Raw genomic sequence first — 26,281 nt, forward strand, 5'->3', positions numbered from 1 at the left:
GCACGGGATGGTACGACCTTGGTACACGGCGTACACGGCTAAGTCAATAAACTGGGTGACGCAACTCACTAGCGCGTTGGATCGACGGAGAGCACCGATACTCGGCACGCTCTACCGTACTCTCTCGCTCGCACACCTCCCCCCATAGACCCCTGAAATTCCTCCAACACCGACGGAGAGCACCGATACCGCGGCTCGCTCTCTCCTGTTCGCCCGCTCCGATCATCTTCGGCATCGTTCGGTATGCGTCGACACAGACGGAGAGCACTGATACCGGCGGCTCGCTCTCCCGCTCTCGTTTATTTATGATGTTTATATTCCCCAAATAAATATCATGTTTAACTAATTTGTTTAAGCGACATGTTCCTTTTAAAGATTTAGCTCTCCAGTATAAATCCCTAAGACCCTTATTTATTATTCATTTCACAAAATAATAAAACTGAACCTTAAAAATAAATAAATAATAAAACTGAAACCTTAAACTGAAGCATCGGATATTTTTATTCTCGTGAAATCATATAGATACACGTAATATGAATGGAATATATAACACTTTATTTGTGCTAATAATACTCAGAATTCATGCTTTATCGGTAACGTCGGGTATTGACACTAAAATGGTAACAGGGCTACGTAGCCCTATGAACGTGGGACAGAAAAAAGCATTGGATGATAGGTCTATTCTATACCTAGTCGGTGATAGTACATTGTACATATATTTTTGTGATATTATTTATTTTGACGTTGACCTTTATTTATAATGTAACATGTAAGAAATCCGAATACAATACATTGATGTTTCTTTGATTACTGGAACCTGTGTAATTAAAGATGAACGAACGGACGTTGAGATTGAACACTCAATCTTTTACCTTCGTTTTCTACCTCCAGCTTTAAGTCGCATGTCTCGCTTTCCTTTTCCTGCTTTTGGTTTTTTCGATCCCGTGCTTTTTACTCCTCTTTTACCTTTCATTACACGTGTCTTGGCTGGTTTTACTCTACAAAGTGCAAAATGTTCATGTATATTGAACTTGTTAAAGTTAAAAGATTTGTCAAATATCTTGAGAACCTACTTTGGCACAGAAAAGTCCTCGCGGAAGATTTTAGCGTTACTCTTAAGGATGTTATCTGCTAAGTTTTTATTACGTTTCCTTTCATCTTGTAGATTTGATGGAACTTCTTCTGCCTTTCGTTTCATACCAGGCACTTGTCTTGCAATACCTTTAGCATCCTTTTCCTTTGGTAATCTGGAAGTATTATGCCGTTAATTTTTAAGTGTTGTGTGTACTTTTTATAACTAATGTTTTAATGCATGTACCTGTCCTGGAATTTGCCAGCCGATGCCGTTGATGTACGTGCAACAGTAATGGCCTGAGATAACTGTTGTGGATCAGGAAAGTGTTCTCTTGTAGGCAGACCCACTTGTGGAATTTTAATATTTTTCGCTTTAGCAATATTACGCAGCCTTTGCAATTCGTTCTTCGACCGTCTTTCTTCTTTTCCTGCTTTTGCTACCGCAAATGAATCTTCCATCGCCTTGTTCTCATTATTAACTTCAACCAACCATTCTTTCTGTTCTTCAGCATTGTTACGTTTGTAACCAAAAGTAGGTATCCATTTCTGTAAAGGCACGAAATTATTGTATAAACTCGATAAAAAATGTAATTAATTGTAAGGAAGAAACTTACTTGTAACTCATCGTCCCATTTAAGTTTTGATTTATTTTTCTTTTTAGATTTGATACCCTTCTCTTTAGCATACTGTTGCCATTTTGTTAATGGTTTTGGCTTTGGAATCTGACGAGATCTAGGTAACACAAATTGAGGCTTTGGTAATTTTGCCACTATTGCTTCATCAATACGTTCTGTTGGCAGCTCCCAAATGTTATTAAACAATATTTGCACATTATCCCTTGTTACACTCTTCAGGTATTCTTCTTGTTCAGATCTACAAAATATTGTGCACCAATTAAAGGAAATCAATATAAAGAAGATAAATGTAGAATATACTATACTATTAAGTAGAAATTCGGATAAAGGAGATATAAACAGAGTATGAGTATTAAATTATAACTACCGTTGTTAGGTTACCTTAGTGTTTTCAAGTTGAGAGTATTGTAATCTAATGCGAGAAGAGATCCCACATCTGTCTCAACTTCTACATCCTTATGCACTTCAGTGGATTTACGTGAATCCTTCTCCTGGCTTTCGTTCTTTAAAATTGCCTGGACGACATCCATGCTCTCAAGTGCGCGTTCTCCAAAATAATTTTTAAAAACGAACTTCCAAACAATTGTCACTTAATTATGTATTACAAATCGCTTAACTTTCCACTACATTCTTCACTATGAATACTCGTAAAATAAGTTCAAATATGAAATCTAAACTTAAATATTGTTCTCCGTTCAGGAGAATACGTTCAAGCACGTGCACTCAAGGTTATGTTGACACAAATGCGGTTTTTCTCAATGCTCACGATATGAAGACTCCCATGGTTTATAGCAGATACAACTATTAAATGAAACTGTAGTTTCCACGTACTTATTGGAGGAAAAAGAATTATGTTCTCAGACTGAATTAGAGTAATAACAGCGATTGCGTATTATTTGGACATCATTCTATTGGTTATATCACGAAAATGTTTGTTCTCGCTGAATTGAAAGACACAGTTAGGATCCCACCGTGGGAATTTAAACGAAAATTAAACGACGCGATTACAGACGAACTTAACAGGAAGCTTGCGAATAAGGTAGGATACTATAATTCAAATAATTCTACCAACGAGAGGAATCAAGTTCAAACATTTCTTTCAGGTTTACCTGAACGTGGGTCTTTGTATCGCTCTGCACGATATCACGAAGATTGAAGAATCCTATATTTTTCCAGGGGATGGGGCATCTCATACTAAAGTAATATTTCGAGTTATTGTGTTTCGCCCATTTATGGAAGAAATTTTAATAGGGAAGATACGTAGCTGTAGTCTCGATGGTGTGCATGGTATGTCTATATCATATATAGGATATTACAGACATATATTTAAATGTTTTAAGGGTTGATAAGGAAGTTCGAATGAAAAAAAAATTTGTATATTATATTTGATCTGCTTATAATTTGCAGTAATAATGTTTTAAAATTCCAAAGCACTTTAATCTGTTTACACTGTACATGTTTATTATATTATTATTATGTTTCCCTTGGTCCTGTAGTGGCTTATGGATTTCATAAACACAAGAGACTATTTTTTTTTTGCAGTAACATTGGGATTTTTTGAAGATATTGTAATTCCACCCAATAAACTGCAACATCCGTCAAGGTTTGATCAAATGGAACAAGCTTGGGTGTGGGAGTATGACACAGGGGATGGTGAAAAGCATGATCTATTTATGGATGCAGGTACTTCAATTAGTATCCGAAACTAATCAATATTGTTAATGTGTTTATACACGTATAGAAAATAACAATGATTACAAGAAGTAACATAATAATACTCCAAACACTTCAGGAGAAATTATACGATTCAGGGTTGTGAACGAATCATTCACAGAGACTTTACCTACTGGACCTAATGTATCCGGGGAATCTGTGGAAAAATCAGAAGCTAAAAATATATCTCCATATACTTTAGGGGTATGTGTAATTTATTAAATATTAAAATATTGATAAAAATATGTATCAGTGCTCAACAGATTTAATTTTAATTACTATAGGGTGCTATAGATGAGCCGGGACTTGGTTTACTCACATGGTGGGAGAATACCTAAGAGCACAAAAATAAATTTGGATCAATAAATTTTTATTTCACAGCAGATTCCATCATGTTATCACGTTCGAAAGTTATATCCGTGACTGGCGTCACGTGCCACCCGATTTCGCGATAGAATTTTTACTGTGCGGATACATTTATATTCAGTTTCCATTGGTAACAGAATTATTAATTAGTATTTGTACAATATATACAAAGACGTTATATTTGAAATATGTGGTAACACGCGAAAAATAACATCAGTTCGGTAAAAGTCGAGGTAATGCTAAATATTACACAAAAATTGTATTCGGTGGTACAAGTTTCAACATAAAAAACATTGCATAGTCTGTAGCAATTCAATTTAAACAGTGGCATAAAAATTCTTCACATTATTACGTGCCGATGGAGGATAGTGTGACGCAATCGTGTTCTTGTCTTTTTTTTTTCTTTTTTTTTAAATATTCGTCAAAATCGTTTAACAGTATTAAACACATAAAACACGTTCTCTATATTGTGATATATCGTTACAGTGAATGAAAAACATTCAAGAACTTAGCTAGGTGTAAGCCTTAAATTTAGGAAACATTAATTACATGACAGCGGAATATACGTAGATAAAATATAGTCGAACACATTTCTAGACGACAGATACATGTGCAACGATCATTCGGTTTGTCTTTTTTTCTGTTCCTTTTTATTTCAGCAACACGTGTCATCGAACAAATCACGCGAATCCGTGTCTCGTAAATAAATAAAAATCACCGTCAAGACTCGTCGGAATGTTTTTTGCCTTTTTTTTTATTTATTTATTTTTTTTCGCTCGTTGAACAGTCACTTTCTATGTAGTTCGATTAGTCTCTCTTTTTTTTTTGTTATTTCCTTTTCAAGCACCGCGACTAACGTGACCAGATCGTGGTCTTAAACGGCCTCGCAAGCGGATTGAACGACACTCTAAAACACATTCAAAGTGAAATAATGCGAGTACAATAAAAATTTATCACAGTTCTAACTGCTTGAGTCTGTCGTGCCGTCTCATCGGACATTTACTACGTTCTTTTAGCGAGAACCTACGTGGGGCTAGCTGTCGCAATATTTCCCTATCGTCAAGCGACGCGTGAAACTCTGAACATTGTTATCGATTGTACGCACTTCTCTTCTATTTTATTTCATTCGTACTTTGTCGATCCTTCGAGAAACTTAAAAATGCAACGACCAACCATATAATGGAACACTATATAGTGGGTCGAAATACGAAAAAATACAACAGTTGCTCGAATGATTCCCGAAATTAATAGAAAGTCTTTTTGAAAAGGAGACCGACGACATTATCTTTTATTCATTAGGTCGGTGTATATAAAATGTCGGTTCTACTGATGGACACATTAGGTTACATTTACAAGTTTTACCAGCAAAACTATTTAAGGAGTATTTAATATCGATTAAAAGAGAACAGATTGAGAGAAAGTTAAGTTAAAATTCTTACGTATAGCTAGACTTGAAAATTTAACGTTAACATCAAATCGTTCAACAAAAAGACTGCTATTAATATTATTTTCTAAACACTAGCTTCAAATTAAAGAATTCACTTTAAACAATATAGGTTCCTAATGATAATGGTACAAGCATAAGTGTATGTGCCTTACTGAAAAACGTAAAGTAATCTTACCTTGACTAATACAGAGGACTCGAAACATATTACCACGCGAGGTACTTCCCCTTCACACGTACTTTCGAGCACACAAATTCGCTTTCCCGCCACGTTGCGTTAATCTGAGCACCACGACGATTCAGCTTTTAAGCAGGCGCTGACGGCCGAGACTATGCCGATAGAACTTAACATGGAGGGGGTTCTGAACTAATTACCATTTTACTTCTCTACAACGCCGACTGTGGCAATATAATTAGAGTCCACTGTAAAAGAAAAGGGATTCTCTGGGAACGAAGACATTACGAACTCCTTCGATGGTTTATTGTTGCATTTTTACGTGTTTCAATCCACCGTCTACCGGCCATTATCGAAGAATCTAGTGTGAACAGAAGGGGTGCGATTGATACGGGAGCTCTGGTGTATTAAAAATGCCTATATGCGCTATTTAGTATCCTCATTGTTTACTTTACACGTTTAGGGGCTAGTGTCTCTCATTTTTTTTTTCGTCTTTCCAGTTTTCTTTTTCTTGTTTATAGATCGTTACATGAGAAACAAAACACAGTACTTAGTTCGCGTTTGGACGTCAATTGCTTTTCCCTATCTGTACGATGTTTCCCCCTCGGTCGTCGTTAACCATTGTCTTTCTAAGTATTGCTTTACGTGAAACATTGTCTTCTTCCCTTCGTCTTTCTGTTCGCTCTTAGGAATACAAACTCCGCCGTGCTATGTTTCTCGGCCGCGGCGTCGTGCATCGTTGAAACGCAAAGAAATCATCTAGAGGGCATTCCCTGCCCCTGTGGATATCGTGATCGATTTTATTCGATGATTAGGCAGCGCGGCAGATGCTCACGTAAATAGTCGAATAATTCCTGAGAGGTTCCTGGACAGTTGGTCAGCTCTAGCTCGTGTAAATGTCGAAGCTGTATCAGACTGGACAATCCGCTACTCGTGAGCAATGGGCAGCCTGCGAACATGATTAATTTGAAGTGAACGAATCGACATTAAAGTAAACTAACGTGAACTGTTTAACGGCAAAGAAGAGCTTAAGTTATTTCAAAGCTTATTGTGTAGTAATTATTTAAAATGTGGGTTTTAGAAAGTTATTTTGAAGCTTATTGTGTAGTGAATTATTTAGAAAGTATAGATATAGAGGCTATAAAAAGTAGAAATAGTAAGCACTGGTCAGACACGTTAACAGAGTCGTAATGAATGTGCCCGAGGAATATTCAATTTTAATTTCCTTGTAAATGAAGAATATTTTCGATTCGATTTTGCCTTTTTAGACAGTCCCTTTCAACATATTACTGTTTGAAGAAAATCGGAGATACCGACCGAATTGTACACTATTACCAAATGCATTCATTGTTCTACTATTGTTGCGGTCGTATACTATATCCTTTTCGTGCTACATTTTAAACTTCGATCCACATATAGGCCAAGCCTTACCAGCAACGGAGAGTACTTGTAAGGATTTCATGACGCACAAGTTCTGAAGACCTAAGTCCCTAAGTTGTGAGCACCATCTCAAGAACAATGCGCTCAATGATCCCATTGTGCAGATGTAGCCTACACCTATGTCCGTGATATTGACACACCTGCACACAAACGGGTAGAAGAATCTTAAATATATATTCGTTCGAACATACACATTGTTTATGATATTTCAAATTTGTGAATTCGTTAATTCAACATTTTCGCGGTTGTAACCTCAAATTTCTATATGAATATTTTCCGTTCACCGAATATCAAAATTCTGAATACGAAGATTAAGACTTCCAATTCTTGTTCTTATTTCAATTCGAGTACGCTAATCGCTTCGCGATCATAACGATAGCTCCATTAACGTTTCACTTCTAGACAAATTGGCACGGATTATTCGAAGACAATGTGACACATGACCGAGCCAAAACGTTTCGTACGGGGGCCTTCCAACGTGTTCGATGTCGCGTATATCATCTTGTCGAGGACTCGATTGGGTCGTTTAAACAGATTGTGAGTCCGTCTCCTTAGGTGTCTCGACGGGAGAGCCTTGGTAGGTGAATCACTTATTGCGTAATGGCCGATCCTAAATAGAATGCTCGTTGACGCGTTCAGTATTTAGAACATGAATGAAGCGATTGAACGGACAGGTAGGGTTTCCGTTGTGTGTCTAGTCGGATTCGAGGCGATTTAAAATGCTTGTTAGGCCGTGTGTATCCAATGATCCGCTCTCACCTGTCCAACGTAAGCTCCTCTAACTGATTCAAATCACAGGCAATATAGTCTAAGGCTGTGTCAGTAATCCTTGAGCACCAACTCAGATCTAAGGAACGAAGTCTTGGCAAGTTTTCCGCTATAAACTCAACGCCGTCGTCCGTCACTTTACTGCACCCTGACAGCGACAATACGGTCAGATGCGGCAAGTAATGTACTGAAAACATAAAAAGCATTTCATTTTGATTATGGACTCGATTGTCAGGAGAATCATAACGATACGATTATGCGTTCTTTGTTCTGAAAAACTATTAATTTTACAGACCAAAGCGTCTCTCATACGGCTCGATGACTGTTACAACTAACCTCTGGAGTTTTGTGGATTTATACTGTATGGAATTATGTAAGATATAATCTAACAAAGAATTAAGTTTTCAAAATAGCAATTGTCTATTGAGATTTGAAAGAAATTTTCGTAGTAGAAATTTTGATAGTCGAAGTGTTAAGCCAGTGAAATTCTTAGTAGAGGAATTAAATTTTTTCTTACATCGTCTCTCTTCTTGTCAGTTAGTCCGCAATAATACGAACTTTGCATAATCCAAAGTCATAACAAGCTTACAATGTTATGGACGAACTCGGAGACAGCCTGTTTCTAGCTAATCTGTTTACCTTAGTACGATATTCTTGGTATATTTAAGGCACTTTGTTGGAATTACTAATGTCAAAGGTGTCACATATAAATAACGGTAACCGGTCGTTGACCACCCACTCGCCTAGGAAATTGAGTCTTAAACTATCGCTGAGAGCCTGAACGCTAAATAAAGCTGTGTTCCTTAATTCTAAATTTATAATGGCCGGATGCGTGTGATACCTGACTAAATTTCACGCTATCGTCACCGCGGTATTTCTACCTGGATTCCCGCGGAACACGTCCACGCAATCCTCTCGTGTTCTTCTAAATACTTTGTGTATCTTTAATTCAATTGTTCTTATACGTTCTTATTTTTAATTTAATTGTTACCCTTAATTCGTAAAATTAAATTTTCCAGTTTACAAAGAATATCGCGGTCTTAAATGAAACGGCGACGATCGTGTGCGTCTCACGGGGCTTACCAATATTGTATACACCATTATTGGTAAGCTCCCAGCAGGACTGGAGCCTCAGAATGCTGAGGGCGCTGCTCGGCTTCGAGTTGAAATAACTGAGGGCGGCGTCGGTGACGTGGTAAGCTTGTAACGAGAACTCGTAAAGGCTCGGCAACAATTGAGCGACAGCTCCGACAGCCTCATCGGCCACGTTAATACAATCCGACAAGGAGAGCGATACTATTCTAGGTGTCAAGCAGGTCCACAGGCCAGCCTCCGTTATCTCGTTACAACCGGCTAATTCAAGCTCGAACAATGCCTAAAAATAAAAGGGACCGTTAACAAAATTCCCCCCCCCCCATGCATTGGGGCATTAACGATATTTTTCAAAATTATGCAAAAAAAGACAATGTTACAATTACACTGTGGATTCCATGCATTTATAGTCTTCATCCGTGTAAAACAACCTCTAAGGCTCTGTTGTTATTTTATAACGAACAATACAATAATACACATACTAAATAACTAAGAATGTAATGTTAATATTTCACTAAATTAATAAACTGAATTAATCGAAGTATTTTAGAATATTGATTATTCTTATTTTATTAATATATTTTTAAGCCTCCGAAGCTCATTCTATCCTGATGAAGGTTAGAGGTAAGGGTTACGTGGGTTTTTATTTTCCTTTGACCCTGAAAAACCCCTAATTTCTGTTAACCCAACAAAAATATCTATATTCGCATAAATATCCACAGTGTAACGATCGATTGTTCTTCAGCATACATACACACAAAACTGCTCACTTGCAAATGGTCTAAAAGAGCTTCAAGGCCCTTGTCGGTGATCGCGCAGGACCTTAAGGACAACGAGTGAACGTTCCGTTGGGCAAGGGGGAATCCGTGGGTCAGTTCCGGGATATCTTCATCCGCGGCGCTGACAAGGACCAGCGAGCGGAAACCACGTCTGACCAGGGATGCGTAAAGGCGGGTACGCGAGCTGGGCGGCATGCCGCGTAATTCCCGGCACCTGACCACGGGCACCAATCCCGCCCAAAGCCGAGGTCGCGCGTAAAGTATGTCCCTCCATCTTGAGCATACCTGTAATCGTAATCACTGATCAGCAAACAGATTTATGTATAGGCATTATGTCAAAAATTTATGTCAGTTTTTTGGAGAATTGATTCTGCACACATCAGGCACAATTGGAAGTTTTTTAAAATAAAAGGGGATCAATTTCATCGAGTCGAAAAATATTTGATTATTTGAAAACTGGTATTTGCAGGTTATCCGTCTCAAACATCTACTTCTACTTTGTCAGTCAGACCTTCTTCCATTATCTCCACACCTTCTCGAAAACATAACCTCTTTCCTTATGACATGTACGCATAGGAAACGGGGTAATATGATGCAATGTGAAGAATATAATAATATAATATACATATATAAGAATATAATAAGATTCGAGAAATATAATAAATCAGTGGAAGAAAGTAATAACTGTGGCCACAGAATAGTTCCTTCTAAACTGTTATTATGGTAAATCGTCTCAACAATGTGAACTCCTAACCGACGCTCATTAAAACGTATCTACATATATACAAACGTCCAAGACTTCTCGAGAGCTGTACAGGCGTCGTTAAACCGAGTCATAAACAGAGTCATAAACAATCGTTCCCGACACCGATGGATCGCGTAACGAATCCTCCTCCATCGTTTTGATTTATATCTGACAGAAGGAATTATCTTCTCGGGGAAACTTGCGCAACAGAAAAGATGGCAGATCCTCTCAACGTCAACCGGAAATCTTCCGTTTCTAAGTGTGTTCGCGATATTTTCATGCATTCCTTACTTATTGAAAGCGATCCAAATTACAGTACTTTATAACATAAATTTCACTTTAAACTTTTATCTTTCTTTCCCGTTATGATCTCGAAATTATTTGCAAATTGTTTCATAAAAATAATATAAGAATATTCATAGATTTTTCTATCCGAACAGTAGACGCAGACGAAAAGATTGTCCCATTATAATCGCGTTCACTATCCTCATTACGATCATTACAACGAAAACGGCAAAATCCTGTCTACTGTTCACTACAATCGCGTTGCCGCTCCCAAGGGGCTTGACTATAGAAAGAGCATACTATACAAGGGTGTTTAAGGTGGTACAACGGTGCAGCAGGTTATTCTACGCGTAAAAACAAATCGAAAATATGAAATAAAATGTTTTCCTATGACGCTTTATTTCCGAAATAATCGAATTTAAAAATCTGCTGAAAAAGCGTGCTATTGGATAGAACTTCGCTCACGTGTGTCTGTTCATCGCATTCCATTTCTACTTATCGTCACCACAAATACACACGCAAATTTCTAAGTGGTCCTTTCTCGAAAACGAAGACCTCTTGTGAAAAAATTTCTTTTTCGACTTATTTTTTCTTACGTAATCACCTCCACGATTTAATTACCCGACCTGAGTCACCCTTGTACATATGTCATATTACCTAACCTCAATTCTGTCGATAACCTTCCAGACAATTCATTTATCAATCAGAAATATAATACTCCGTGTTATCGTTATTTTAAGAACAACCTACGACGCAGAAAAAAATGTTCTTCGTCTTTCATTTATCGACATCTATCGTCCAGATGACAATTTCGCTCGTCACCGCGTCCAGTCGAGCGATGAAACGTAAATAATCGACAGCGCACGTTAATTGGAATCGCCAAGAATAGGTGGTAATTACGAGGTGCGCGATAATATTGCTCGACAAGTCCGACAACGATGGAACTAAACCTGTTTTTTTTATCCTAATTAAAGGTAGCTGAAAAGGATGCTGGGTTTTTGTTATTTTCCGAAACACGTCGGAAAATCTAGCTTTTTCGATATAAACTTAACGCTGTTCTGTTCGATTTATTTCTTGAATTGTTCACCCACTAGGATTTTTTTGACTGTATTTCTGTCGTGTTTAACAAATAATAATAAATTTCAGTAAAATATAAATGTAAATAGTAATAAATGTAATTGTAGCTTCGACAACTAATTGACTTTTAAATCGCGACCTAACCCAACGTCCGGTCTGTCGACATTTGCATTTTTTCTATCGCACAGATATATTCTTATACACAATCTCTATTTCACAACTGTCGTGTTTCCCATTTGTATAGCAAAAATGTAATAATTAAATATACAGTATCCCAGTGGTGAGGGTACAACCGGCGAGGGGGTGATTCTACATGAGAAAATAGGTCGAAGATATGGAAAAAATTTTTTTCATTCGATCCTCTGTTTTCGAAATAATCGAATTTGAAAATCTGCTGGATACGCATGCAATTGAATAGGACTTGGCTACCGTGTCGGTCCATTGCATTCCCTTTCTACTTAATAAGATCACCACGCACGCTTTTTAGATTAATTTTCAAAGTCGATTTTCTCTAAAACAAAGCCTAAAATGAACAAAATTTATTCCACATTTTCGACTTATTTTCTCATGTATTAAACCCCCCTCCTCGGTTGTACCATCAATATTGGGACAACTTGCTTATTCCGTTCAAAAATAGAAACTATTGTACATTACTTCACAGCTCCAGAATTAAAATTAAATTTAAAAAAAATCCTTACGCCCCAGATTAAAAAATCAAATTACTCCATTTGGTATTCCACAATTAAAAATCAATAGAATTTTCGAAAATTTTGTAATTAATACGCTAGTATCGCGGCACCTGAGCCAAGATTCTCCTTTCGATCGCGTTGAAGTAGAGGAAAAATTTCCCTAAAAAGTGATCGTCCTGCATCAGCTGATCCCACGTGACCGGTGCGACGTAACCGCCGGTGCCGCCGCTGGCTAACGGCACGTTTTTCGAACGGTTCCTGGATATCCGTCCGCGGCTGGGCGTCCCCCCTCCGGCCGCGCTGTTCAGATTCTTATTGTTCACGTTCGGCATGTTGCCCATCGCAGCCGTTGTTGTCGCCGGCACGCTTCTGCTCGGCTTTTCCGGGGTCGCGTTCGCATTGCTGGCGCTCTGCAGATTCGTGTAGGCCACCCCGCCGCTTCCGCAGAACACGTTCGTAACGCGCTCCATGACGCTGGCCTTTCCCCCACCTGAAACCAGCAACACAGACGCGTTCGTCTCCGTCACACTCGTATTACGTAACAAGGCGGCGACCGTTGCGACGGATGTTTATGGCTGTCAGAGATGGCAGCAAAAACTCGATAATTTAGACTGCGGATTTTCATGCAAAATAACATTTTATAAAGTGATTCATAGAGAGCAGAAGTAGAATGTCCTTTATTGTATTTCACAGCGCCCCATAGGCTATAAATGCATAAAATCCACAGGCTACTCATTATGCTGGATAAAGAATTTCGAATTCGACGACTGGATGGCGATACATGTGAATTGTATCGATGCGTATTACAGTAATGTCTCGATGAGTGCGACATACTCGGGTTTATGTTTCAGCCCCTCGTAAATTTATTTTTTGATCAAAGCCGAGCCCCTGCTTAGATTTTGTTTACTCTGTCTTAACTGGCTCCGCAGGAGGACTCCCCCAGTTGTGGGAATAGCGATGTTCCTCCTGCCGCATTCATCGAGGGATCACTGTAATACGCAAATAAAAATTGAAAATAAAAATTTTTTTATTCAGGTTGATTGTACAATAAAGTATTCTTAAAGTTTCAAAGAGAATTGGTTCAGTAATTTTTTCACAAGAAATTCCCAAAAATTCATTCATTTCTAGCCCGTTCACACCAGCCACCCCCTTTAAGGGATTAACAGCAGCTAGAATAGTTAGACCCATTATATATTTCTCTCTCTATCTATCTCTCTTTCCATGTCATGTCCTTTCGATAATTTTCTCGCGTGTAATAAGGTCATATTAGTATTATTATCATCATAATGGGTACCTTGCACAAGCCACTAAATATAGAGGACCGATTATTCTGTTGCGTACACTCCCAAGCCGCAAAGCGCGTGGTGTATGTATTGGCGGACGTGTCTTTAAAGGCGTTTCCGCAAAGGTAAACTCGACGAATATGTGCAACACAGCGGTTATTTTCGTTTTATTCGTCCTCTATTCGGCCATTTTCTTTTTTTGTTTATTTTCCCTCGATCCTGAACGGAACCGTCGACGTCCACAACGTCCAATGCGATGGTCCACTACTCGTGGTGTTCTATTCTAGAACACGACGCGGACCACGACGAGAAGAACCAACGAAATCGTCCAAACAAGATCACAGAAACTATTGTTCTCACAGACGGTGCTTGGACCACCCGGAAGGACAATGTTATTTCGTCCTTACGGTTCCATGCGCATTTCTCCATCTCCAGGATGTTTGATTTAGAGGTCGAAACGGTAATCAAAAATGGCCACATGTGCGTGGCTCTATTTTGAAGCATATCGCAATGCCTCACAGTGGTACCGTGTATATAAAAATCACGGAAAAAACCTGATAACTTTTGTGTTTCTGAATATTTTCGATTACCTTTTATTTATGTAATTCTTTAATAGCCAAGCTTTATAGAGACAGTAATATTAATGCGCCGTATCGACAAGAGGGTAACTGGCTTCCTAACCTAACCTATACCTGGCTTGTTCTGGACGACACACAGTGTTCGATGGATAAAAATTAATAACTTCTCTCTGGAAAAAGATTTCTGCAAAAGAATTTCATATTCGTTTATGTTAAAGGGTCTTTTTTATAAATTTGTTATTTTAGTGCACATATGTGTGTGTCCAAGCCAATACCTAGATAGCACATGACGCCATGAAAACGCCCATTTTACGGCTATTTTACGTCTAAGGCGCCTTTAAGCCGTTTTCGAAACATCATGTGCTTTCTCGGTATTGAATCAGCCGTTGTTAACAAAAATTTGTCAATAAAGTCGCAAAAAAGATCGTCTAAATTGAAGTTTAAACATTATAGACTATATTTTTATGGTTAAAAATTCCGATTGAAAGTTTCATCGCGTTTGAAAAAATTCTTGAAAAAAAAAGAAAGAAAAAATTTTTTAGAAAAATTGTTTAGGATGCTTCAAATTACTACTACATGGGCTCCAGCAAGTGTCATTTCCAATAATGCCTCGACGATATTTTATTTCCAAGTACAAATTGTGTTAAGAATAGAATTCAAAAATCCGTTGCGACTAATGAAAGATTTGTACTTTTATTGTGTTCCACAGAGCTCTATAATCCTACAAATGCATAAAATCCGCGTTTAATATTCGTATCGGTGGAACTGCTGTCCAACAACAGTTCCAAATCGAAAGAAAAACGCCATTGCTTTTACACGTGTGGACAATTGGGATAATTCCGCTTGAGTGGCGATCGATCAATCGATTCTGGCGTCCTTCGATCGTTCCCAGGGGCATTGTCGCGTTGATCGGCCGTGTACCGTGGAATCGTATCGGTTTACGGAAACGGGTCAGCAATTTGCCAGACGGAAACACGCTGGTGAATCGACGACATTTGTAGCTCGAGGAACGCGGCCGTACACACACACACACACGCGGGTGGCTGAATGACGAATGGTGAATAGGGATCAACCGATACCGTCAACGTATCGATACTCATAACTTGTATCGAAAAAAAAAGTATTGGTATCTACTTACATAGTAACACCGCGAACGCTGATTGGCGGATTGGAATGAAACTTTGTGGGTTTATGGAGTGATTCAAAACAAGAGAAACGGTATGATTCATTCGTGCCCAATCGCCCTTTTACGGCGTGAAAACTAACCTCAAAGTCAAATAGGCAAAACTTTTGAAACACTTTCCGGTATCATGAATAATTTCAGACATATTCGAGGGAATCGCTTTAAATGGGACACCTTGTACATCGCAACCGTTCGCGCGCGCGCGCGCGCGCGAAAATGCTGACAGTAGGGATAGGATTTATTTTAAATGCGTAAAATAGGCTGGACGCGCGCCAGCTTGTCGAGGGACTGATAAAATCACGGCGGGATACCGGGCGTCGCTCCGGGAGGAACGATTAATCATTCGGCCCGTGTCGTCGCGGCTGATTATCGAAATCGCTTCCGCCCGCGTTCTGAAAACGGTGCCACACGTTTGGACCCAGGGGAAGAAGGATCGCGAAGCACCTCCTCGACGAACGATCGAGCTTGTTTTCTGATCGCGATAACACGAAGACTTTGGTCCCTACCCACAAATATACCCACAATACAGTGAATCCTCAATGAGTGTTCGAATGCTCCTCGGCACTAACAAGATGTCCCCAGGTGTAACGCAGTCTTTTCAATGAGGTTTAGCACAGTGATAGAGCTTGGAATTCTGAAGCCAATAATATTTGTTTAAACAATGCGTATTGTAAAGTAAAATAAATAAAGTGGCAGTATTAGGGACATTGAGCAGTGTCCTGATTCCAGCCCCGATCGCACTACGCGACCCGAGACACTCTATCCATATGTTACGTAAAGTCACAAGAAGAAATAAAATATCAATGTAAAGTTAAAAGAAATGAAGGATAACTTCAGAGAAGTCGTAAGAGCACCCAGTGGCTCAGTTGGTTAAAGTACTGATCAACTAAGAGTTCCGATGATCCGTTGGTTCGAGTCCCATTCGCATGGGGTCTGTATTTCTCCTATTCATAACTTTAGAATATCCGAAAAAATCTTCGTGTACTCGAAAAAGTGGGTCCCTATTTTCCCTAGATACGTAAAATAAGATTATTTGCAAAAATCTTCGCGAGATAAAAAAAAATGGAGTGTGGATACGCTTGGCTTTTTTCCATCAACGATACTTTGATTGCTATAAACTGATGTTTATAAACATAAGGTTAAATTAAAAAGGCAGTAACATCCATGGATTGTGAGTAACACCGTAAAAAGTCCATCCCTTTTATGGGCACTCGGGAAAATGCGCTGCGTGTGATCAGTAGAAACAGTCGGCAATGGTCAGACACGGGAGAAAACCGTTGATAGAATTCTCCATAACGTATGCAGAGGTTGTTTCACCGTAATGAGGGGATTGGGTGTGGAAATGACAAATGAAAACTTTACAATGCACAGTATTCTAATACTATTTTCAACTAAATCGACGATGAAAATCGGGATTCCGTTTAGATCATGACAATTTCGTTAGCAGTCATCTCACGTGTCTGTCCATTGCCGGTCACTTCCACTTACGGTGTATATTCGCAATCATATTCTCACGTGACTTATTATAACTGCCTTCCTGCATTTAAATGATCCGTATTATCTGCTATACATAACTTTCATTCTTGTGTATTCTTATCAATTGTTAATTTTCCATATTCTAATAGAGGCTGTCCCTCACCTAACGTGAACACTTTTTAGTATCTCACTTGCTTTTGGTTTACTGAAAATTAATTTTAATAAATTCTCAAAATGGTGTCTCCATGAACTTCGATATATTTTTCCACTAATCCCTCTATTATAATTATTTTATTATTTAAATCTACTCTCATACATTTGTGGATTTTTGCACACTCAAGGTCACACGAAGGTCACGCTTCATAAATCATTTCGAAAAAAATATTATTATTGTTATTAATATTATCATTTCCACGATAATCTGGTATAATCTTCCCTCTTCCATAAAGTAATCTCGACAATTGATACGACATTGGTTGGTTCACTGAACGTTCGTAAAAAGCTTTTTATCGCGATCGTATAAACCGTTCCTATAAAGTATTGAAACGGAAGTAAAGAGTCCAGTAGACACGAATCTGGCTTGGGAATGCCAACATCGTGGCGTGTGTGGGTTCACGTAAAGCGAAAGGGAGATTCCGTTGCAGTTCGGGATTGCGACTGAAGGCAGCCACTTAACCACCGTTTCAGATTTCTGAGGGAACGCATTTCAACCTGCTCTCTATATTACGATCGCCTCGTAAAACTCGCAAAGTCGAACGATCGACATTTCACGATATATCGATTTCTCCCAATATGGCCACCGCTCGAAATCGAAACTCCGATTTCACGTCATGGAAACGCCTCTTCTACTTTTCGATGCACGATAACAATAAAGAGGCACTATCAGAAGACTCCTACGACAAAGTAACAACTGTTTTACGACTTTGGCATTGTTTTACGTTTTAGTTAGATACACTAGAATACAAAAATCGAAATAGCCGTATTGTCGTTGTTTTTCGATATTTCGAGATATATGGAGATAATACGTACTGAACGCTGGAATGTTTATTTGGTAAGGTTTTCCATCTTTCACCTGGAAAAAATTTTAGAAGTTCGTTATTTCGTTACTAAGTCGATTATTCGCGTCGATAAGAATATCTGAAATATAGGTTAGGTTTCTCTGATGTACACGAGCTCATCGAACTCACGATTACGGTTGTTACATCTTCTGATTTGATACTGAAAATTACTATTTATAGTAGAACGGTAACATGAAATGGACTAGGTTGACACTTCGTACTGTTCAGTACTGTGATGAATCCGACACGCGACCATAAAAGTTTCACGGATACCGGGGTTCTACCAGTCAACAGCTAGGGGTGGCAGTGGCAGCTACAGGGTTGCGGTTTCATAGAAATCAATTCATCATCGTGATTACGTAATGACATTTGGGCACAGATTTAGAATGGTCCTTTGAGAATCTGATCGAACGATTTGGTATATGGAGAAAAGTGAGCTGAAAAATCATCAGATTTTTTGGAAAAAATCGCCAACAACGACCGATAACGTTGCAACAGGGTTGGAGAAAGAAGTGGAACGAGTAACAAGAATTTAAGATAAATTAGGTTAGGTCTGGATTATGCATTGAGTCCCGTTCGGCCCGGGTCAGGGCCAAATTAGACGGGTTTACGTTGGTTTAGGTCAGATATCATTACACATTCTACTGGACACAAATCGGGTCATCTTAGTTCGGGGGGATTCATTGGTCGAATCTGATTTCGGGTTAGGTGAACCAGCGTATTTGAAAGGTCCATTCAGAATCAGGATCGCGTTGAAGCGTCGATGAGGTTCGGATCAAAACCGAATTAGACGAGAGTTAGGATGATTGAATTTGACGGTGGGGGTATATGTTAGGTGTTTATTTGAAATTGAGTTAGATCGGAGACAGAACTGTACCAGGGTTCGGTTAGGTCTGGATAAAGACCAGATTAGATTAGGTTGGTTAATACGAATTAGGACCAGGTTGCGTCTAGTTACCTTAATTGAATCTGACTCGGGGGGTAGGCCTCCGCATTACTTGAAATTAGGCAACTTTGAAGTTAAAGGTACGTCGAATCGCTAGGTGAATCAAGTTGAACGTCGTTTGAGATCAGGCCTGGCTTTTCCCGGAACTACGGTAGAACTGAATCAAATCTTGCATAAAGTACAAGTTAGGTCCGCGGAACTATCAAGTAACCGTGCTTTTCAATCAAGTTCGTTACTTACACCCAACAAAAGCAGGGGATAGATTTACGTAATTCTCTAATAGCCTGCGACATTTTAAAGAAAAAAAAAAACCTCAAGATATTTTTGAACTAGAATGGCGTATCGACGTCTTGTTTCTAAAGAAAAGAATTGATAGATTCCATATCGGTACACCTTGTATATACGGTATAACACTACGTTTTATTTTATGGGATTAACACTTCGAAGGGGGAATAAAAGACCGACCCCAGTTCTAAGATTGACCTGAACCTCGATTTCCGAAAACATGCTCTCTTTAAACCCTTTTTGTTTTGCTACTTTTACGATTATTAACTAATACGTACTTTTACGGTCATTAATTAACTAAATCCCATTAACTAATTTTAAATTAGTTAAGATCGCTTGTCCCCCCCCGTGTGCACATTTCAGAACTTTTAAGATGCGTTGCACTCGAAGTAGTAATTATTTTTTAGTTTCTCCAATTCGTACAGTTCTATACAAGAAGTAAATTATACGGGTAATCGTACGAACCATGATGTTTGGACGCTCTCAATCCCAGACCGTTGATTCTCTTCGTTAGCTCGGCGCTGGCTCTTTCGACAACCCCCTGCGCTGATATCGAAGACATCTCTCGGACAAGCGGTGGGCCCCGCGCGCTCCCCGTCGTTCACACCACGAATCGTAGTCAAGACGAGCACGGATCCGCGTGGCCGTGGTTATAGCGCCTCATATTCGTCGCAGAGAACGGTCTCTTCGTGGCTCGAACGATTACACACTAAACACGTATGGGGTAATCGTGTTTTCCCTCTTTTCACTGCCCCGTTTTCCTTTCTGTCCCGTGTACACACAGACACACACATATACGGTAGGATCGATCCGATCCCGCGGCGAGAATCACAACAGTCCTCTCCCCTCCCCCCCTTTCCCGCCACGGTGTCGGAGACGAGCGAGGGATCGATCGATTGGAATCGCGTCGAGCTATTTCGAAGAAAGAGGCATTCTCGACTGCTAATTCATCGGGCGATATCGATAACCTAAATTTATCCCCGCGGACGGGCAAAGAACGAAACGCAACCCTTCGTTAATCGATTACGATGAACGTATCACACGTAGTTGATCTATTTTAACCCCTTCGCTTCGGGATATTCGCGCTGGTCGTATCGTCGATAATCGAAATATAACCTCTCGTGTCGCCCGAAGAGTTCCGATTTTACGTGTACTAAATGGCATCACTTTCGACAACTTGATATCGCGAAAAGTTTCGATAACGTGCTCGACGACGTATTTATTCCGTTTCGAATTCGACGAGTGCGTTCAATTTCCATCGAATTAATCTACGATAAATCTGTATTCTGAATTATCACGTACGTATGCGCATTATTCCGCCTGGCTTTTACCGTACTGATGGGCACAAACACCAGTGTACTGGCAGACACCCACACTCTTTTTAAAAGCGATCTTCCAGATTCTTAGATTATATCACGAATATATCTCTGTTACGTTTTTTTTTGTCAGCGTATACCTTTCGTTCCGTTAGAATATGTTTAGTACAGAGAGTGTGTGTGTGTGTGTGTGTGTGTAAGTTCCGTTTTTCTTTCTTATCCACTGTATCCGACGTCGGTAGCAAAAGGGTTAATCTCACTGACATGACACTGAGGGACGACGGGAACGCGTGTCATGCAGTAAATCCTCGATAAGTGTTCGAAGACTCCTCGGCACTTACAAGGAGAGGTCCCCGCACGTAACGTTGACTTCTAAATGAAGTTTAGCACAGTGGTAGAGCTTGGAACTCTGAAGCCAATGATATTTGTTTCAGCCGTATATGGCCATTAGTCTATGAAATATTTAATGCTCAGTGAAGAAGAGCCTTCGAACACTCGTCGAGGATTTACTGTAGTCCGCGAGTATACCTCGAATTATCGAAAAGAAAGTAGTGTACGTTCTGGTCTTCTTCGTCGGAACGCCCAGGTTTTGTGTAATAAACCTTTGACCACCTCACACTGCGAACCGTATATGAACAATGGAATGCCTCCTTGGAAATAGTTCGCGAATCGATAAGCAACTTTAATCGTCGAACGTGGTGTATATAATTGACGGACGAACCGTCTTGAGTGCGACGTTATGCGGCGTCTCGTTCACAGGGTCGAAGGACCTCTTTCTCTTGTGTATTTTCGCGCGGCCAGCAACCAGGGGAGAAAAACACACTGCGAACCATTTACCGCGGGCACCTCTGTTTATGTGTCAGTCATGACACCGAGAGCGGGTGAAACAAAGCTAGAGAAAGGTGGAGCTGCTACGACGGGCACGACACATGGGGGTGGTTTGCGCGAGACTGAATCGATATCCGTGCCGAACTTGTCCGGCTGCCCCCCACTCGGAGCCCCCACGCGCGCGACCGTGTGCTTTCCAGCCGCGAGCGAATGAGAGGAAGCCCCTTGTGCCTGTGGACCGGTGAACCGTCGTGCGCGTCGTCGAACCCCCTCCCCAACCGCCCCTAACTCTATGCAACCCGCTCGACTGAGGCGTCGCGACCGTGCAACGTGTCCGCCGGGTGGCTGACGGATGGGTAAGCAGGTGACGGCGTCGTATAAGGGATGATAAATAATTTCTTTTTTGTCAAAACAAATCGCCACTACGGTCACTTTCGATATCTGTTTCGGCTACCTGGATGTACCCTCACGAGCAACCTCAGCTTCCACTAGGGGGAAAAGTGACATAGGAGAAGGGCCATTTACCACTTGGTAAATTTATTTTAAGTACTGAAATAAATGTTAAATTAAATGTTAATTTTGTTATAAATTTCAATAATTCCCGATACCCAATTGTAGGAGGCCCTTCCCCTATGCCACATTTTCACACATTCGTTTAAACTGTATAAGATATTTAATTATTGTCAATTGCGTCTGATAATTTGTACGTTGTTTTTTCTCACTGCGATCATAATCATAGTCAATAATAGGTGTACATTGTTTCACGGTGTGAAAACAAAAGCAGTCTAGCGATCGAAGTGTTTATACCGTTTCTGCAATCGGTAACAAAAGTAGTCGTTCATTCAGAGATCTCGATCGATTTCGAGAGCAATAGGGTATAAGACAGTTTCGAATCGAAAGGAAATGTTCTTTTTGAAACGATTCTAAAGTTATATGTTATAACAGTATATGTTATACTATATAAACTATCAGCAAAGCGTAATCTTGTTTTTTATATCTTAATCACAAAGAAAACCTTTGATGTAGGTGTATATTTTGAACTCTGTATTTGTATGAGTCTGTCTGTGATGAAATCTTATTATATTACAGTATATTACAATATATTCATGTGGAAATATTTAGCCTTTTATGCTGTAAATATATATATAGATGTTCGTTCTTTTCCATAACCCAATTGCCAACGTCATTAAGCGTTTCTCACAAATATACGTATACTCTAAAATTACCAACTAATAATAAGTGATCTATTATTTCCTACAGAAGAGACTGATACCACGGGAAATAATGAGAAATTGTATATTTTTTTCAGTTTTAACATTTATACATCTTTGTGTTTGATGTAATATCTTCATTCATCTTTATGATATAAAAAAAATTTTTCTTATGCTATCTTCAAACCAGCGATGGAATTTTCGAGAAGCTGGAGAACATAGACAACGATGAACAAGTTAATTGAACAATTTTCGTATAGGTACTATTGTGCAAAGAAACAGTCACAGTATCAGAACTCACCTTCAGATCCCAGACTACCAACTGACCGTCTAAACCGCTTGTACTAAATTCGTTATCGGATACTCTGCGTACGCAATTAATTGTATTTTGATGTATACTATCCAAAGCATTATCGTTTGTATCTGTTCTCGCTTGACGATCTAACGACTGGAATTTACGCATGGCAGACAAGCCAGCAGCCTCTTTTCTCTGCGTGTTGTCTAATTTTGATACAAAATACAGTTGACCATTGTCATCAATAGAATACAACATGGGCATACAGCTATGACCCTAAACAATAAACAATACATCTTATAAATAACAATTACTCTATACACTTAAAGACGGTGTTTAAGTTACAAAAATATTTATGTAAATACCGCAGCAACAATGGAATTGGACCCCATCCAAACACAACTTAAAAATGGTAAATGCTCTGTATACAATCGTATGACTGCATTTCCTTTGGTGGCATCAGCAATGCATATAGATGAATTATGCGCTACCCAACATATTTTATTACCACATGGACTAAATGCAACAGTGTGAATCCAACCACCTATTTAGAAGCAAAGCAAACGATTGATAAAAACGAATAGTAATTAGGCTGATAAGAGACTGATGCAACCTACCACCATTAGGAGTGTTCTGGAACTCAGCGAGTAATGTTCCTAAAGAATTACTCTGACCCCAAGGGCTGGACCCTGGGGCATCCTCAATATCACTGATAAATGCACTAAAGACACGAACTTTGAAATCAGTGGATCCAGCAACCAAAACTTTGTTGTCTGGATGCCAATCTACTGTAGTTACAGTGGATCTTAATGGACGCTTTATATGCTTACATTGCCACCAATTATTCTCAGAGACAAAGTAACATACAGCTATTACTCTACCACCAGACCCAACTGCGAATTTATTTTCTATAAAATAAAGTATGAATCACAAGTGAATTTATTTAGAAACAATTCATTGTTGTTAGATTCAGTCTAGCCCTCGTGCAACAAATGCCGAATCACTTTTCACTCAAGAATAAAACTTTCCTTAAAGGCAATGATGCTGATTTTATATTCACAAAAGATAGGATGAGTCACCTAAAGTTAGAATCTAAAATATTTCCAATGCTTTTAAGGATACACGAAAATGTATAAAAAAAAAGAAAATATTCAATTGGAAGGGACAAATATTGTGACAAAGATTTTTCTCAGTCATATTTTCCAAGATTCCAAGGTCATCCAACATGTTGTAAATGTAATTGTATATTTCCTTTTCTATAATATAGAATGAAATGAATAATCTCTTTTTTACATATTTTCTTGTACCCATAAAAGCAACATAGATAGTTTTGATATTAGTCTTAGGTGATTCACCCTCTATATAATCTTTATCTTTCTAACTTAGACTTCAAGCTGATAAGACCACGAATAAAACATAACAGAAGACTGATTTTTCCAAGTCTGTCTTTGAATGGTTACAACTACGTAAGTGTACAGATTATACCTAAAGGAGACCATTTAACACAAGTGGCAGCTCGGTTAATTCTTAAAAGTACCCATGCAGGATTCCATTTTCCATCTTCTTCTTGTGTCCAAACATATGCATTCTTATCTGCGGAACAACTCACTATTCGATTAGTGTTTGGTGCCCAGTCAATGCCCATGACATGCATGTCATGCTCCTGCAGATTCTGCAGCAGTTTCCAACCACTTGATGTATGCTTATGAACTTGTATTTCATTATTATTAGGACAAATGACCACTTCTGTAAAAAAAAAATGCGTTGGGGCTGTTCATTCATGTCGGATAAATATACGAGCGAATAAAAGCTAGTGTCAAACCTTTTCTATTCTTATTCCAAGCGTGACAGCTGATGGCATCAACACTTAAGTTATGAACCTCTGTCATTTTGTTACCGATTTTTACAGGGGGAACTCGACGAATTTACATACGATACCGTTCGAAGAAACGGATGATTAAACCGCGAATTATCTCTATGAATCACCGCACGTTACTACTGAAAGACGGGTGCGGTCGCGCATTAAAACTAATTCACTTATTTCAAAACCGTTTGTTAAGTTCAGTTATAGGAAAACCCTCGGAAATTCGTGGACTCTGGTCAGTCGACACGAATTTCCCGAATTTCTGGCGAACGGTACAGCACGCGACACTCTGTCTGTCCAAATGCACCGGAATTGACAGTTCCTCCGCCAACAGCGGGTTATCAAGGCACCCTTTAAGGTTATGTTGTTTCAGATCGTAGTACATAGATGGTAAAACACTGGTAAAACCCTGAAACTTTTTATCACGGCCAGTCTCCATTACAAGTCAGTACATACTGTTGCGTATCCGCCTGTACTGTACTATATGAAAATAGCACCTCTGTGAAGTTAGCAGGACAACTTTTTGTGTTGGGTATCAAAGTTAGGAAAATATAATTCGATATAAGTAGGTATCGATACTTTTGTTTCGATATCGAGTAAGTATCGATACCTTCATGCAAAAGTAGTTATGAGTAAAAGTATCGATACCTTGGTGGTATCGATTCAACCCTACTGTCATTGACAGTAGGGCTAGAATATGCTTGTGTAAAATACCCACGGGAGGCATGGAGAGGGTAAGCGCTCGCGCGAAAATCCCACGATTCTGGCATCACTGACTGTCAATAGTGATCTCCATTTAAAATTCGTACGATGCGTAATAAGTACCACTATTGACCATTTGTCTTTAAAAATGTATTTTTTTTGTTTCACATGGAATATTGCATGGAACTATTATGAAAATGCTCTCAACGAACGAAGTACGTGTATGTAGTAGGGTTTTTAGTTATAAACTGTTAATTTCTTTAATAGATTGAACAGTGTTGTAAATAACTACTGATAACTACGTTCCTTTGTTTCGTTTGTTTCTCATTTGTTTAGCGTCGTTCAGCAATGCTGTAAATCGTGCAAAATTCGTTTTCTAGAATAGAAAGTTTGTTATCGTTACTTTCACAATATTAAAACGAATTCAAGTATCCAATAATTACGTCTATTAAATGTATAACAAATTTTATGCAATGTGGATTATGTCCCATACGTTGATAACGCTTGTTGCACACTAATCTGTCGTTTTTCTTTTTAGATAAAAGATGCTTGGGGTACTATCAGTAAATACATATAAAGAACTAAGGAGAACTGTTGCTCTGATTGGACAAGAGCTGGAGAATGTTGAACAAGGTATTATGAGGACAATTGATGCGACAGATTATGATTTTCAACATAGTATAGTTGAAGCTGGACCTTCTAACACAGTGTATAAGAGCTGCAAAACATCTGAATACAAAGTCATTAGAGGAAAAATGGATCTAGAACAATTAAACACAAAAAAGTTATGCATTGACATAGATTTAAATGGTTATGATACAGATGATACTGATTCTACAGATGTTACTTCGGAGGAATGCTCTTCACCTATGTCTGCTAATATAGAGCTGTATGGTAGTAAAATTATGCCTTGCACTGATCGTAATTCTTCTTGCACTATAGTTGACATAGATATATTAGAAGAAAATAATAAT

The 26,281-nt window shown here is 39.0% G+C and overlaps 4 protein-coding genes across 7 annotated transcripts; 1 reads left to right on the forward strand and 3 right to left on the reverse strand.

Annotated features, from left to right (window-relative positions):
* Positions 1-727: 727 nt before the first annotated feature.
* Positions 728-2,255, reverse strand: LOC107186504 (ribosome biogenesis regulatory protein homolog). Its single transcript, XM_015574378.1, has 5 exons — positions 2,091-2,255; positions 1,689-1,947; positions 1,319-1,620; positions 1,074-1,247; positions 728-998 (listed from the first exon to the last, which is right to left on the reverse strand). The coding sequence occupies exons 1-5, from the start codon at positions 2,237-2,239 to the stop codon at positions 869-871; spliced, it is 1,014 nt and encodes a 337-aa protein (XP_015429864.1). The 5' UTR covers positions 2,240-2,255; the 3' UTR covers positions 728-868.
* A 364-nt stretch (positions 2,256-2,619) lies between these two features.
* On the forward strand, positions 2,620-5,074 carry LOC107186505 (DNA-directed RNA polymerase III subunit RPC8). 2 transcript variants are annotated; one of them, XM_015574379.1, is made up of 5 exons: positions 2,620-2,748; positions 2,813-2,996; positions 3,252-3,392; positions 3,502-3,626; positions 3,707-5,074. In XM_015574379.1, the coding sequence occupies exons 1-5, from the start codon at positions 2,638-2,640 to the stop codon at positions 3,758-3,760; spliced, it is 615 nt and encodes a 204-aa protein (XP_015429865.1). In that variant the 5' UTR covers positions 2,620-2,637; the 3' UTR covers positions 3,761-5,074. The 2 variants fall into 2 exon arrangements, with proteins under 2 accessions (XP_015429865.1, XP_015429866.1); XM_015574380.1 differs by having other exon boundaries at positions 3,544-3,626.
* A 516-nt stretch (positions 5,075-5,590) lies between these two features.
* On the reverse strand, positions 5,591-21,339 carry LOC107186514 (F-box/LRR-repeat protein 16). Of its 3 annotated transcripts, none has more exons than XM_015574398.1 (8): positions 20,936-21,339; positions 19,557-19,800; positions 12,393-12,772; positions 9,478-9,771; positions 8,699-8,990; positions 7,607-7,802; positions 6,839-6,987; positions 5,591-6,356 (listed from the first exon to the last, which is right to left on the reverse strand). In XM_015574398.1, the coding sequence occupies exons 2-8, from the start codon at positions 19,651-19,653 to the stop codon at positions 6,208-6,210; spliced, it is 1,557 nt and encodes a 518-aa protein (XP_015429884.1). In that variant the 5' UTR covers positions 19,654-19,800; positions 20,936-21,339; the 3' UTR covers positions 5,591-6,207. The 3 variants fall into 3 exon arrangements, with proteins under 3 accessions (XP_015429884.1, XP_015429882.1, XP_015429883.1); XM_015574396.1 differs by having other exon boundaries at positions 19,557-19,856; XM_015574397.1 differs by lacking the exon at positions 20,936-21,339 and adding an exon at positions 20,394-20,404 and having other exon boundaries at positions 19,557-19,856.
* A 1,256-nt stretch (positions 21,340-22,595) lies between these two features.
* LOC107186557 (actin-related protein 2/3 complex subunit 1A) lies at positions 22,596-24,942 on the reverse strand. Its single transcript, XM_015574452.1, has 6 exons — positions 24,564-24,942; positions 24,227-24,487; positions 23,359-23,649; positions 23,107-23,285; positions 22,748-23,017; positions 22,596-22,655 (listed from the first exon to the last, which is right to left on the reverse strand). Exons 1-6 carry the CDS (start codon positions 24,628-24,630, stop codon positions 22,617-22,619), a joined length of 1,107 nt encoding a protein of 368 aa, XP_015429938.1. The 5' UTR covers positions 24,631-24,942; the 3' UTR covers positions 22,596-22,616.
* Between the last annotated feature and the right edge of the window lie 1,339 nt (positions 24,943-26,281).

Source organism: Dufourea novaeangliae, unplaced genomic scaffold (assembly GCF_001272555.1).
Source record: "Dufourea novaeangliae isolate 0120121106 unplaced genomic scaffold, ASM127255v1 scaffold65, whole genome shotgun sequence".
NCBI classification, from domain to species: domain Eukaryota; kingdom Metazoa; phylum Arthropoda; class Insecta; order Hymenoptera; family Halictidae; genus Dufourea; species Dufourea novaeangliae.